This window comes from Cnephaeus nilssonii, assembly GCF_951640355.1.
Source record: "Cnephaeus nilssonii genome assembly, chromosome: 12".
In the NCBI taxonomy this organism is placed as follows: domain Eukaryota; kingdom Metazoa; phylum Chordata; class Mammalia; order Chiroptera; family Vespertilionidae; genus Cnephaeus; species Cnephaeus nilssonii.
The window spans coordinates 40,364,995-40,381,099 of record NC_137083.1 but is presented as its reverse complement, the minus strand read 5'-3'; the positions used below and the strand labels follow the sequence as shown (position 1 = coordinate 40,381,099).

Here is a 16,105-nt window from a genome sequence, read left to right as displayed (position 1 = left end):
TGAAGAAAGAAACGTTTCATCATGTGCCACAATGCTGCTGCATTTAGTAATTGCATCACTTCAGGAAATGTGTCCACAAGTGATCCTTAACCATGTCCCAGATGTCTGCATGGTCTTCGAAGTGCTTGGCCACCATCTCCTCAAATGGATCATCAAGTCCAACTATCAAGGCCTTCCTTTACGTTGTGTGAAGAGTATCATTCGACAGGTGAGGCTTATGAGGGCAGCCCCCACCCCCTAATACCTAACTGGCTAGGCTTTCAACATAAATTACTATTTTGTTTTGTTCTTTAAAAACGCATAAACATATACATACAAGTTTCTTGATATATAATTTTTGTTTTTAAAGTGTATGCATATGTTACAGTGTATAACAACTTGAACATCTTAAATCAGTTTTATATTTAATGTTATGCCATTCTGTTTGTTAAGGGAGCAATATGTAAATATCAGGTATACATTTCTTTGGGCATATTTGTCTTTTTAAGGTAATGATAATGGTATAGTGAAAATTTGTTTAATATTATTATTATAAAATGTCCCACTTTGTTCCTTAGAAAATAATTCAAAAGAAATAATTTGTGTTTATTTGCTGTTTTTAGGTATTAGATGAAGGGTAAATGAACGATATAAGGAATGTTTGTTATATAGGTAGTATTGTATTAGATTTATGCTTTGTTCAGTTGCCTGGACAAAAGAAAATGGGTCTGGGTCTGGTTTGGTGATCATGTGCTAGCAATTATTTATAAAATGAAAATATACATACATGAAAGATCTCTTTCTGATTAGAAATGTTTACCAGATTTCATTTTCTGCATGGAATATATTTCTCTGTATTCTGCTTATTCCCTTACAGCCTAAATTAGGAATGTTGCAGATATGACATATTCTGGGTTACCGATTCTGGTAGAATAGATAATGACTGTGGGTACGTCTTCACTTCAGAGTAATTTATGTATCAAGGAGGTTATTTGGTTTTCCTGCGACGAAGACTGAGTGCTTGGGAGCCTGTCCCTTTCCCCCAGATCCAGATCTTGAACTAGATTTGCCTAAGGGTTCCAGACCTGAAATATAGGCTATGGTCCAGAATTCTTTTTTTTTTTTTAAATTTGATACATACATTATCCATGAGACCATCAGTACATTCAAGATAATGAACATCCTCCCCAAATTTCTTCATATCTTCATACTCCTTTGTTATCCCTCTTCGTTTTCTATACCCTGTCCTCAGGCTTTCTGTCACTATGGATTAGTTTACATTTTCTGAAATTTTATATAAATGAAATCAAATGTTATATACCATTTGTTTGTCAGGCTATTTTCTTTTTTTTAAAATTACTTTATTGATTAAGGTATCACATATTTGTCATCAACCCCCTCCCCCCGCAGAATTCTTAAATAGGAAATAATCAGGGAATTGAAGAATTGTACATCCTAGAGATTGGGGCTGAGAAAGAACCTTCCTACCAGTTTGCATACATGCAAATCAGTAGGTTCTAAACCCATTTTATAAAAAATTTGATGTTTATAATTGTTAGATTTTTCCTTTGAAATTGTTTGTAGTTAACTTAGTTTATTCAGCCTGTGTATTTATCTCTTCATTTATCTTCATCCTTTTATGGTGCAAATTGACAGCTCATCTTCTAATATTATAGACTTGCCCAGCCGCCATGGCTTAGGGGTTGAGCATTGACCTATGAACCAGGAGGTCATGGTTTGATTCCCGGTCAGGGCACATGCTCAAGTTGCGGACTTGATCCCCAGTGTGGGACGTGCAGGAGGCAGCCCATCAATGATCCTCTCTCATCATTGCTGTTTCTGTCTGTCTCTCCTTCTCCCATCCTTTCTGAAATCAATAAAAAATATTTTAAAAATATATTATAGATGTTATTTGAGGAAAGGGATTGGTAAGAGAAGGGCTTTCTGTAGTGGCTTACACAACAAGATACTATATTTTTACATAGTATCATGTTAGGTATGCATATGTACCTAGTATGGGATTCTGGCTAGCTTTTATTTAATAATATATTTGTTCTCTTTTAGGCTTTAGATAGTAGCATTTTAACTCATTATTTTAACATGGTTAATTTCTCATGTGAAAAGATAATGCTTTTCTTTAGAAGATAGACGATGAGGGGGAAAATTAATACGTTCATTGGAGTTATTTGATTCCCAAATGCTGCTTCAGTATTTATATCTTAATTATCTCTGCTAAATCCTGAAAATATAAAATGACTTACATATTATAACAAACAGTAAATAATTTCAGAAATACCATTTTGCCTGTATTTTATACAGGTTCTGTCATTCCCTTGAACCCCACACTTTCAAAGATATAGGCTGTTGCCATTGTTAACTTACCATGTCAATACTCAGGCTTGGCCATGTAAGAAAGGGCATTAGCAGATGAACAATTGACATTTATTTTGTATTCCAGAATGGGAAAACAAAACCTAGCCTTTCTTAGCAAGTAACAGAGTCTGTAAATCTAAAGATGAAATCTGGCATTTTAATTGAACTTTAATGCATACTTGATGATTGAAGAAATGATTTACTGAGTGTATTATCCTTCTGTTATTCACATACACTGTGCTTTGGAAATTAGAGAGCTCTTGTGTTTTATTGTTCTAGGAAAATTTCAATATGAAATTCTGATTTTATATGGTCTGCACTTTGTTCTTTTAGGCTTTGTGGGTAGAAGTTTTGTTTTAGTGTGAAACCCATCTTTAAGTTTATTTAAGAAAAACTAGAGGCCCGGTGCATGAAAATCATGCGGGGGTGGGGGGTGGTGTTGGTGGTGTCCCTCAACCCGGCCTGCACCCTCTCCAATCTGGGACATCCCTCTCACAATCCGGGACCGCTGGCTCCTAACTGCTCACCTGCCTGCCTAACTGCTCACCTGCTCCTAACTGCTCACCTGATTGCCCCTAACTGCTTCTGCCTGCCAGCCTGATTGCCCCCTAACTGCTCCCTTGCCAGCCTGATCACCCACAAATGCCCTCCCCTGCCAGCCTGATTGCCCACAACTGCCTTCCCTTGCCGCGACCTGCCTCCTACTCCGGGACCTGCCTCCTCCGTGTGAGGCGGCGGAGACGCCGGAACCAGCCTCCTCCGCGCCATATAGAGCCGCGGGACCCCAAGGCCTCATTGCGCAGAGTGGCCGCCGGGCCCGACCTCCACTGTGCGTGCAGCCATCTTGTGGCGATGTTGCGTGAGGGCATGACACCACCTAGGCTTTTATTATATAGGATGTTATCATGGAATCTGGATTTTTTTTCTCCCCTAAGCTTTTAACTTTTAAAAATAATAGACTATTATATATCCTAGTTAATAGCCTATGTACCTGAGTTTCCCTTCATCCCTCCTACTCAGCATATGAGTTTAGTATTTTTGACTCCTAAATAGTACTGGGAAGATCCTTTATTAACAGGCCTGCATAGTTACATCCCTCCCCGAACAAGACAAGGCAGGGCCAGCTTTCTAATATTCGTGCCATGTGTCCTCCTTCGCCTTCGTGTTCAGGCATAGCTGACCTCGTTTCAGTCATCCCTGTGGCTCTGCCACTTGCCATTCTTCACCAGTCACCTGGCCTTTGGTCTCTCCTGTGCTGTATCTTTTGCTCTTTGTGTCCTTTCCATTCCTGTGCCACCATCATCAGTTCACAGGCTTCTCTCCGCTCTCTCAGAGTCCAGACCATCTTCCCTATTCCAGTTTGTTCTCCTTTCCATTAGCAGTTACGTCTCTAAGTAAAACTTTAACAATTTATATCCTATCTAATAAAGAGGGAATATGCTAATTGACTGCCACACCCTCAAAGATGGCGGCGCCCATAGCCACAAGATGGCGGTGCCTAGTCCCCTCAGCCCCACTCGGGTGGCAGCTGCGTGGCACGGCCGGGCCCGCCCCGCCCCGCCCCCAGGCGGGTCTGGCCACTCTGTGTGCCTGCCTCTGGAGTCCCCCAGTCCCCTTAGCCCCACAGCCACACAGGGCTGGCCCGAGGCGCAAGCAAGCCTTGGATGTTGGCTGCCCAGCCACCCAGGGCGGGCCCGAGGCGCAGGCAAGCCTCAGATGGAGGCTGCCCAGCCACTCAGGGTCGCCCGAGGCTCAGGTAACCAGGGCCGGCTGAGGCTTGCGCTGCCGGCAGTGGCAGCAGCAGAGGTGTGATGGGGGCATTGCCTTCTCCTAGTCGCCGGGTCACCTCCCGCCACTGAGGGCTCCTGGACTGTGAAACGGGGCAGGCCGGGTTCAGGGACCCCCCCCCCCTCCAGTGCATGAGTTTTCATGCACCGGGCCTCTAGTTTCCATATAAACCTCTAGTGTTTTTCCATTGCTTATTGTCCAAAGCTTAACATTGTTGACTTTCATGAAGCAATAGATCGAGTGATAAAGAGCTTGGGTTTTGGCGACAGTTATACCTTAGTTTAGCTAAAGGACTTTGGCCAACTTAATTAACTCAGGCCACAATTTCATCATAAATAAATGGGAATAATAAGGGTACCTTTCTTATTAGATTAGAGGGATACTGCTATCAATAAATACAAATATTTACTCAGTGCTTACTGTGTGCCAGGCAAAATTCTAAGTACTTTGCAAATTTTAATTCATTGAATCCTCATAGTAACTCTATGAAATAGGTATTTTTACTCTCCTGATTTTATATAAGTGCAGCTGAGGCATAGAAAGGTGAAAGAACTTGCCCGTAGTCAGGAAGTAACTTAAGAAGGATTAAGTGGTCTAGTAGGAATTCAAACCCAGATAGTCTAGGTTGGAGCTCATGCTTTTACTGGTTTGCCGAGCAGCAGGTAATAACTTTGGAATTGTACTGGGCTTATGTCCAATAAGAGTTAAATCACTGTTCTTCTTTCTTCTGCCATCTGATGTCAGCCCATATTTCCCCCTTACAAACCCTGATTCACCTCTTATGTCCTGGCAGGTAAATTTTTGTCAATTAATCTTTTATATAGGTAATATACATAACTGTTCTAAAATATGTTTTTCAGGTACCCACTTTCCCTCGTGGAGTCAACCAAGTTACTAATTTCTTAAGAATCTCTAAAGATGTCCCAAAGCATTTATAAATACTTGCTCATTTACCAGGTTTTTTATTCATAAATTTTTACTAGTTTTCTTTGATAGGTATTTTAGAGTGTCCTTGCCTTGCTGTTTTGTGTTTGTTTTTTTAAATATATTTTATTGAGCTTTAACAGAGAGGAAGGGAGAGGGATAGAGAGTTAGAAACATCGATCAGCTGCCTCCTGCACACCCCCTACTGGGGATGTGCCTACAACCAAGGCACATGCCCTTGACCAGAATCGAACCTGGGACCCCTCAGTCCACAGGCCTACGCTCTATCCACTGAGCCACACCGGTCAGGGCAGCCTTGCTGTTTTTTAACTTCACATCTTTGATCTTCCTTTTGTCTTGGGCTGCTGAAAAGACCCTGCTTTCTTTTGTACCCATGTTTTAGCTAAAGACTCAACCAAAATACCTCTTCTGTGATGAAGGCTTATCATACTCCCCCAGTTAATAGTGGTGTGTTCTCCCCCCTCAAGATGCTTGTGGCCTGCATTTGGTTCTTTCCTAATGCTTGCAGGGTCTTATAAGCCAAAGTTTCTCAACCCTGGCACAGGGTTGATATTTTGGACTGGATAAGTCTTTATTGTAGGGACCCGTCCTATGACTTGTAGGGTGTTTAGCAGCATTTCTGGCCTCTACCCACCTCCAGTTTTGACAATTAAAAATTACTCTGGCCCTAGCTGGTTTGGCTCAGTGAGTAGAGTGTCTGCCTGTGCACTGAAAGGTCCCGGGTTTGATTCACATGCCCTGGTTGCTGTCTTGCTTCCAGTACGGGGTGTGCATGAGGCAGCTGATCAATGTTTCTCTCTCATCATTGATGTTTCTCTCTCTCCCTCTCCCTTCCTCTCTGAAATCAATAAAAAAATATATTTTTAAAAATTACTCCAAACTTTATCACATATCCTCTAGAGATTCCCCCTCACTGAGAACCCCTAGAATAGAGGAAAGTACAATGGGTACATGCCTTGACTTAATTTCAAATTCTAACTTTGGCACTTAACTGTTTGGTGACCTGGATCAAATTCCTTAGCCTCTGTGAGTATGTTTCCTCATTTGTGAAATCGGGATGATGATACATAATTTGTGGCTTTGTTGTGGAGATGAATTCTGAGGGGCAAGGAAGTGAGAAAGCATCCAGCATTGTGAGCAGACCTCGAGTCTCCCATCTGCACTGTGAGCATCGTGCAGGTACAGGTCATGTATCCATGTCACATTTTCTCGCCGCTTCCTTCATGTAGTAGGTGATCAAGAAATGTCTTTTCTGAAGAAGTATATGTTCCTCTTAATCTGACTTTGTGATTTGACTGACCTATGATTTGACAGGCTTGAAGGTAAATGTTAACACTTTCTAAAAGTAATGACAATCACATTTCCAGTGTTTCCTATACTTACACTATTATCAGTCCTTTGATCAGGTCTCAGCTGTCCTCACTCACCCATGGTGACCTAGTGCCCAGTCAGAGAAGGGCATCTGGTTGCCTGTGGTGAGGATGCTAGTGCTGCTGCAGGGCACCCCCCCTCCCCGCAGGCTGCTTCTCTCGCCTCAGGAGTCGAGTCTTGTGGTTGTCTGTTTGACCCACAGCTTTCATTTCTCTTTTTTTCTTTTTAAGTCGGTTTTATTGAGGTCTATTTTATGTCTAACTTTTATTTCTGAAACTGAAAGAAGAATAATGGTGCTTGTTGGCAGTATTTGTTATTTGTGGTACAGTTTTCTTTAAATGTCTTACTGTTCTTTAAACATAGCTTTGACTTTCTTATGTAATTGAAAGGGTGGCTGACATCTCACATTTTTAAACTTTCTGGTTTAATTTACTGCCCATTACAGAAACCTGGCAAAGAAGGACTACTTGCCATTAAATGAAGGTTGTTAAGAGCAAGACCCGAATTTTGGTGACTTTTCTAACTGCTAGTTTTTCCAGTATTTTAGCAAAGTCACCAGATTTTTAAATTCTTCTATTTTGTCATCATTATTGTCGCTAACATTGATTATGTTCTTTTAGGCTCTCACTGTTGTAAGTCCTCTTTATTTGTATGATGCTGTCTAGTCCTCATCACAGCCTTAGGAGGTCAGGGCAGTTGTTATGTCCACTCTACAGATGGCCTTTCACAGATAGGATAAAAACTTCCCCAGGCCCCATAGTTACCCAGCGGGCACCAAGGTCCGAATCCAGGTGGTGTAACCTCTGCTTCCATGCTCAACTGCAGGGTATGAAATGTCTGCATAGAAAGATTTGGGAGCATTTCAAATTGTAGCATGTCTTTATGGAAGGTGTGCATTCAGGTCTCTATTTGTAGTAAGTGGTCTGTTTTTATTTTTTTGCCTTAATAGAGCTGACAATTAGATTGTTTAACCCTTTGCACTCGCTTGCTTTTTTCTCGATTCCTTTATTCTAATGCTAACCGTGTCGAGTCACACTTGACATCTGAGTGCAAAAGGTTAAAAGTACAGCCATTGGGTTTTATTTAACAGGTAATTTATAATTTCTAATATGTGCTGCAATATATGTAAGGGGACTTTAAATGCAGTACTTTTCAAACCTGCCTCTGGGGTGGCGATCTCATGGGCATGCCGGGGTGGGGCCTTGTTGGCAGGCTGACTCAGCAGTCCCTGAGCCACACTATCTACACTTAGTATTTATTTACCATTTTAATTATTTTACTTCTCCTAGTCATCAGTGCATTCATTATGGTCAAGCCAGTATCGTTGAATTTTAGCTCAGAAGATTAATTTTAAATTGGTAAACATTGATATCTTGGAATTGTTTGGTGTGGTGGTACACCTGGTTCTGTACTAACTTGGAATTCTCAAAATGTTGGGTCCTCAACTCAGAAATATGGTGACATATTTCCAGGTAGTAAAGCCTCTTTCCCAGCTCATTACTCTGTGCGTCTAAATGCAGGGCACAGAGGATTTACCTTTTGTCCTGACTGTATTCACAAGTACAACTGCTGGATTTTCTCATCAATTCTCACTAGTCACTGTTTGAAAGAGCAAGGAGCAGGGACCTATTTCAGTCCAAGGTGGATAAGGACAATGTCTACTGAGACTGGTTTGAGTATCCAGTTCTTTTCCCATACTTCTCCATTCTGCTTATTGTCATGCTTATCAGAAGCAGTTTGTAGGCTTTGCCTCATATCTGTCTTAGTGAGGAGGAAAAAGCCAGTAGGAGTGTTAGTTACCTAGTAAGAGAGATTCTGGGCTAGAGAGAATCCCTTTGGTGTCACCTCCACACTTACAACAAGTCTGTCCCAGGGAAGTGCTCTAGCTCAGGGCCAGCCCGCTCCGCTCTGCCAGCTCGTCTGGCTGTGGTGGTTTCCCTTGGAGCTGCATTAGCAGGGCATTACCCACCGAGGGGGAGGCAGGCGAAGTCTCCATACCCTGTGTCCTTTGTTCAGGTGGGAAGGAAGAAAGTCCCCGAGTTGTGACCGGAGTCATAAAATAATTTGGAAAATTGTTCTCATTCTGTTTCTCTCTTTTAAAATCATTTCTTATTTTTCAGTTACAGTTGACATACACATTATAATAGTTTCAGGTGTACATCCTGGTGATTAGACATACAACTTTGTAAGGGATCATCCTGATATTGTACCCATCTGATACCACACAGTTATTAGAATATTATTGACTATATTCTGTCTGCTGTACTTTACATCCCCATGACTCTTATGCAACAACCAATTTATAATTCTTAATTCCTTCACCTTTTTCACTCATCCCCAAAACCCCCTCGCCCCCCCCATCTGTTTGGCAACCACCAAAATATTCTGTGTATTTATGAGTCTGTTTCTGTTCTGTTCATTTTGTTTTTTATATTTAACTAGAGGCCCGGTGCACGAAATTCGTGCATTGGGGGGGCGTGTCCCTCAGCCCAGCCTGCACCTTCTCCAATCTGGGACCCCTCTCACAATCCAGGACTGCTGGCTCTCAACCACTTGCTTGCCTGCCTGATTGCCCCTAACTGCTTCTGCCTGCCCTCCTGATCGCCCCCTAATCACTCCCCTGCCAGCCTGATCGACACCTAACTGCTCCCCTGCCAGCCCGATTGCCCCCACTGTCCTCCCTTGCAGGCCTGGTTGCCCCCAACTGCCTTCCCCTGCTGGCTCAGTCACCCCTAACTGCCCTCCCTTGCCAGCCTGGTCACCCCAACTGCCTTACCCTGCTGGCCTGGTCCCCCCCCAACTGCCCTCCCCTGCAGTCCTGGTTGCCCCCAACTGTCCTCCTCTGCCAGCCCAGTCACCCCTAACTGCCCTCCCCTGCAGGCCTGATCACCCCCAACTGCCCTCCCTGGTAGGCCTGGTCCCTCCCAACTGCCCTCCCCTGCTGGCCTGATTGCCCACAACTGCCCTCCCCTGCTGGCCATCTTGTGGTGGCCATCTTGTGTCCACATGGGGGCAGCCATCTTTGACTATATGGGGGCAGCCATCTTGTGTGTTGGAGTGATGGTCAGTTTGCATTTTACTCTTTTATTAGATAGGATTGTCAAGAGATATGTATTTATTAACATTTTGTTGTTCATATTTTTATGTGTTTTTCTTCTTTTTTTTAATCCTCATCTGAGGACATGCTGGATCTGGGGCCACCTGGCACGAGCAATCTGCAGATTGCTGCTACTTGTGCTGGGCTTGGAAGTACTCAGGAGAGGCCAGACTGCCAACTAAGACGGGCTGCTGCTAGTGTTGGGCCTGGCCAGGCCACTTAGCAAGAGGTATGGGGTACACCAGGTCAGATGTTGTTTGTTTCAGAGATTTTTAGGAAAGTCTAAAGCATGAGGCAAGAGAGGTCATTTATGTGGAAAAGCCACTGGGATGTGCTTGGGATGGGCCCACAAGTTGTGTCACAGAAAAGGAACAATGGGCCTTTGCCAGCACTTCTGTCTGAGAGAAAGCTGCCCCTGACCCACCTCCAGCTGTTGCCCTGATGCTACAGAATTCAGTTCCTCCCTGTATGTCTCTAGTGCCTTTCAAGCTGCTGCTCCAGCTCTGGAGCCCAGAGTGAGTGACTCTGAGTAAGTCTGTGAGCAGGCCCTTTAAGAGGAACTGCCTGGGACTCCAGCAGCCATGTCTTCCCTCAGCCTCAATGCCCACTGGTTTTTACAGCCTGAAGTTATAGGGCCTTCTCCTCCTGGCCCTGGAACCCTGGCCTGGGAGACCTGGTGTGAGGCTGGGACCCCTCGCTCCTCAGGGGGGACCTCCACAGCTGAGGTATCCCATCCAATGTTTATCTATGGGAGTGTGGGACCTGCCTGTTCCACATCTCTGCCCCTCCTACCAGTCTCAGTGTAGCTTCTTTAATTTCATAGTTGTAGGATTTCCATTCAGCTAGATTTCAGATGGTTCTGAATGATGGTTCTGTAGTTCAGTTATAATTTTGATGTGGTTGTGGCAGGAGGTGAGTACCGTGTTTACCTACACTGTCATCTTGACCGGTAGTCTTCATTCTGTTTCTCTTTGCAGTTTAGGATTTTGGGGACAGCATCAGTCTGGGTGGTGCATGCACAGGGCCAGGAAGATGCCTTTGAGAGAAGTCTTCACATTACTATCAACTTACTCCTATTTCCAGCAAGCCATAGTGGATAGGAGCAGATTTATGTTGCTAACGCCAGTAACAGATGAGCTCTGACATGGTTCATAGGTGGGTAGAAAAAAACGTTAGAGGCAGTCTTGACCAAACCCCTTATTTTACAGCTGAACTTGAGAGAAGGGAATTGCTCTGAGCCGTGGGTAGTTCCTGACCGAGAACTGGGGCTTCTCTTGCTCTCAGCTCTGGGCTCTGCCTTCACTTCTGTGCTGCTGCTGACCTGTGTGCCTGACTCCTGTGGAGCAAACTGGCCCGTGCTCCAGGAGGGTGTGTGGGCTCCCTTAGTGGATGCAGCCCTGTCCCTGGCCCATCTGTGGTTAGATGGAGCTCAGCTTTCAAAGCAGCCCAAGGATCTGTGCAGCCTCTGCTGCCTCCTGCTGCTGAGGCCAAGTATGTGTGGTTTTTTAGGCAAGAGAGAAACTTAAGTTTTGACAAATGAAGGCAACAGAGGGGAAATTATTAAAGGCTCCTTTTAACTATTTTTCAGAATTTGCAAGGGGAGATCTGTCCTTGAGCATGAAGCTTGCTTCATAGAGTTTTGTTTTTTTGTGTGGTTTTTTTTTTTTTTTTTTTCATCATCATAGCAATTCTGCATAAATGGTTGTAAGATTTGCCATTATTGTTGGATTCTGGATGCTGGGGTGCTTTATTGCTTTAAACCTCAGTGGCTGAGAACAGAAATGACATTTTTTGAAAATAAAACTATTCTTCTTAGCTTACAGCTGAAGGTTTTAAAAAATAGTAATCTAGAATTAAAAGAAACTGCAGAATCAGATTTTGTAACTTTATTACCACAGAGAATATCAAGTAGAGCCCATTCATGTTAGCTATGGGAGAATCGAGACTGGAGAAGTTTAAGAAATGACTTAGTCAAGTTATAGTTATTTAGTCAATAATTCAAGTCTTCTGGCTTAGTTCAGTTATATCACTTATTTTGAGCTTCCTGTAAACTAGACCTTGTTTTTATGATTTCCACAGATTATTTCTAATTCTCACCATATTTCTAACAGATATATTCCTCCCTTTTACAGATATGAAAATGGAAGCTCAGACAGCTTCGTCTCTTAACCATTTCCTTTCCTTTAATGACTTACATAATCTTAATTAACTTACTTAATTTGTTCCAATGGTGAAGTCTTTTGCTTATTTTCATAGTCAGATGTTACAAACTATGCTTCTTAATGAAAGTTAACCCAGTTGTGTGCAATAGCAACATTTGAAAAATCTGGACTCTTAAATTCTTGCTGAGAACACTTTGCTCATCTGGATAGCCTCATTGTCATGGGGAACTCATATGAACATATTTGGATACTGAATCTCATGAACTCGTACCTGTGTAGCTTCCCACGTGGTGAAACAGTCTGAGAATGTGAATGACCTAAGGTAGGAAGGTAAAAGCTATTTGAGGATGAGATGGTGGTGAAAAGATCTTTTAGGAAAAGTGTTGACATTTACTGGTACTATTACTACGAACTCGTCCACATACTAAATTGTGTTTGTTGTGCCCATGATTCAACTTGGTTTCTTCATGGCCAACCCCTCTTTCCCCTGGCATGAAGCAGTAAGCTCTCTGATAACATGAGGCCTGCGTAAGCCCATGAAGCCAGGGGACTTTGTTTATTGCTATGTATCAAACACGTAGTATAGTGTGTGGCTACAAAAGAGGGGGTAAGATTAGATGAGGGATTTTCATCCTGTTTGAGAGACAGGTCTTTCTGTTTTCTCTTTTTGAAATCTCTGTACCCTCACTTCCTGATGCTGTGTTGTCTGCTAAGGTCATTTAGCCAAATACTCAAGGTAGACAGAAGTGTTGGGTTTTTGCTGTGAACTTTCCAGAGTTGGGTGATATTATATATCTTCCGCTTATCTTTTCCCCCACTTGTCTATTTTGGACAAGACCCCTAAATGATTTAAAATGGTTTAATAATATTTATTAAATGTTAATATTTATTGAGCATATTGAATTTCTAATTTATAGGAACATGATCTGTATTTTAAAAATAATTGCTTATGGAAATAATTGAAAAAATTCCTCTCCAGTGGAAGTAAGTCCAGAAAAACTTTGACCTCCTTTCCTGCAGTATTAAAAATATATGCACATCATTAGTCATCAGTGAGATATACCCTTCCTATCCACTACAGTCACTGAAATGAAAAAGACAGAGAAAGCGCTGGCCATGAGGAAGACATCAGAACCCTCACGCGTGGCCACTGGGAATGGAAAGTGGTATAGCCACTGTATAAAACAGTTTGGCAGTTTATCAAAGGGCTGAACATAGAGTTACCTTATGATCCAACAGTTGCACTCCTAGGTATATACCCAAGAAAAATAAAAGCATATATCCACACAGAAACATGTATGTGAATGTTCATGACAATTTTATTTATAGCAGTCCAAAAGTGGAAAAACCCCAAATGTCCATCGAGTGAATGGCTAGACAAAATGTGGTATATCTAGTGGAACATTGTTTAACAATGAAAAGGAATGATGAAGCATTGATACATGCTGTATATGGATGAACCACTTACAAAAGACCACCATGTATGATTTCACTTATATATAAAACTAGAGGTCCGGTGCACAAAATTTGTGCATTTGGGGGAGGGGGGAGGGGAGGTGTCCCTCAGCCCAGCCTGTACCCTCTCCAATCTGGGACCCCTTGGGGGATGTCCAAATGCAAGCCGGCAGTTGGACATCACTCTCACAATCCGGGACTGCTGCCTCCCAACCGCTCGCCTGCCTGATTGCCCCTAACTGCTTCTGCCTGCCAGACTGATCACCCCCTAACCACTCCCCTGCCAGCCTGATCGACGCCTAACTGCTCCCCTGCTGGCCCTATCGCCCCCAACTGCTCTCCCCTGCCAGCCCGATCGCCCCCAACTACCCTCCCCTGCCGGCCCAGTTGCCCCAGCTGCCCTCCCCTGCTGGCCTGCTCACCCACAACTACCCTCCCATGCTGGCCATCTTGTGGTGGCCATCTTTGACCACATAGGGGTGGCCATCTTGTGCAAGGGTGTGAGGGTCAATTTGCATATTACCTCTTTATTATATAGGATGTCCAGAATAAGATAGAAAGCAAGTTAGTGGTTGATTAACGCTGGAGGAGTTTGGAGGGGATGGAGAATGACTGCCAATGAGTATAGTGTTTCTTTTTGGGTAATGAAAGTGTTCTAAATTAGATAGTGGCTATGGTTGCACATCTAAATACCATTGAGTTATACACTTTTAAGGGTGAATTGTTTGGTATCTAAATTACATTTCAATAAAGTTATTATAAAAGTATATATAGCCCTGGCCGGTGTGGCTCCCAGGCACCGAAAGGCCGGTTCGATTCCTAATCTGGGCACATGCCTGGCTTTCGGGCTTGATCCCTGGTGGGGGGCATGCAGGAGGCAGCCAATTAATGGCTCGCTCTCACATTAATGTTTCTCTCTTTCTCCCTCTCCCTTCCTCTCTCTTTAAAAATCAGTCTTTTTTAAAAATGCATATATAGATGTATATATAGATGCATTTGTTTCCATGAGCATAAATTATCCCCAGAATGATACACTTTGGTTGCTTGTGGGGAAGAACTGGGTGGGAGGAGATTTTTACTAAATATCCTTTTTTGTCTTTTGAATTTTTGTGTCTTGTGATAATATTACCTATTTTACAAATAAATGTTGACTAATAAAGGTATAAATAACTTATCTCCTCTCTTAATTTTGTTGTGATCAGGTACTTCAGGGGTTAGATTATCTACACAGTAAATGCAAGATCATTCATACTGACATAAAGCCAGAAAACATCTTGATGTGTGTGGATGATGCGTACGTGCGAAGAATGGCAGCCGAGGCCACGGAGTGGCAGAAAGCGGGTGCTCCTCCTCCTTCAGGGTCTGCAGGTGAGGGGCCGAGCCAGCTTTGTCTCAGTCAGTTCAGGAACATTGAGAGCCTGCAAAGCTGCACATTGAAGGCAGCTGAGGCAGCTGTGTACATATTAGGAACTTTCGTAAGAACCTGATGGATAGAAATAACTAGACTTTTTTTCTTAAGAAGGAAGATGCTTCAAATTACACTTTCACATTTGAATTCTTAACTTTGTTCTCCCTTAAAAGGTCATTTCAATTCTTACCTTTTCACATTTCCTTCTGTTGCCCACTTCTCTGCAGAAGAATGTATAGGAGCAGGTCTCAGAGTTTTTTCTAGCTTCAGGCTTGTTAGCATGCCTCCTAGTCTCCAGTTAGCACAGTTACATCAGTCAGAGTCTACCTAGTGGATTTGGAATCAGTTATAGACCCCAGGGACGGGGGAAAGACCAAGTGACTTGAGTATTGGCATATCAAGTTTAATTTCTATTTTTCCCTGACTATAAAGGTGGCAGTGAGGGGTTGACTGTTCTCTCACCCTCTCCTCACAGTGTGTGTGCTCCATGCTGTCAGGCAGGCGAGCAGACTCAGGGCTGCAGCCCTGTGACTGACGGGGGCTCTTGGGAGATGCAGCGCCTCTGAATTTTCTACCATCGGTGTTTTTCTATATCATGGAGCCTTTTTTTTATTTATTATTGTTTAAAGTATTACATAAGTAGTACATATATCTCCTTTTTTCCCCCATTGACCTTCCCCCAGCCTCCCCTACCCCCTGTCGCATGCCCTCATCCCACTCCCCCAGTGTCTTGTGTCCATTGGTTGTGCTTATATGCATGCATACAAGTCCTTCGGTTGATCTCTTTCCCCCCTCCCCAACACTCCCCAGCCTTCCCACTGTGATTTGACAGTCTGTTTGTTGCTTTACTGCCTCTGTATCTATCTTTTTGTTCATCAGGTTATAATGTTCTTTATTTTCCATAAATGAGTGAGATCATGTGGTATTTTTCTTTCATTGCCTGGCTTACTTCACTTAACATAATGCTCTCCAGGTCCATCCATGCTGCTGCAAATGGTAAAAGTTACTTCATTTTAATAGCAGCGTAGTATTCCATTGTGTAGATGTACCATAGTTTTCTAATCCACTCATCTGCTGATGGGCATTTAGGCTGTTTCCAAATCTTAGCTATGGTGAATTGTGCTGCTATGAACATAGGGGTGCATATATCCTTTCTGATTGGTGCTATCATGGAGCCTTTTAGTCAGTCAAGCTTTTGAGGCTGGCGAGGTCTGATCATTTGATTTGTAGAATATTTGCTGCAATATTTGATTTACTTTAGTTGTACAAACTTGCTAAATAATTTTCAAACAAATGTACATCTCATCTAAATTGTTTCATTGTTTATAAAACAAGTTAGTTCAATGACTTCATTTGTGAACCCTTCTCCATTCTTAAGTTATTAGTCAGTGCTTTTGGATGGACTATTTCTGAAATGAATGGTTATTTCATTTCATTTTATTTATTATTTTTTAAATGGTTATTTAATTTTAGATAAGAGAAATGGCTCCATATTGAACAGCTATTGCTATGATTTTAAAGAACCAA

The 16,105-nt window shown here is 42.7% G+C and overlaps 1 protein-coding gene across 5 annotated transcripts in view; it reads left to right on the top strand.

The window, feature by feature from the left end:
* SRPK2 (SRSF protein kinase 2) overlaps window positions 1-16,105 on the top strand; it is a 243,726-nt gene that overhangs the window by 203,038 nt on the left and 24,583 nt on the right. For all 5 annotated transcript variants that reach the window (XM_079785841.1, XM_079785845.1, XM_079785842.1 and 2 more), the window contains exons 7-8: window positions 102-208; window positions 14,373-14,538. In XM_079785841.1, coding sequence (XP_079641967.1) covers window positions 102-208; window positions 14,373-14,538 — 273 coding nt within the window. The remainder of the gene's footprint in view (window positions 1-101; window positions 209-14,372; window positions 14,539-16,105) is intronic.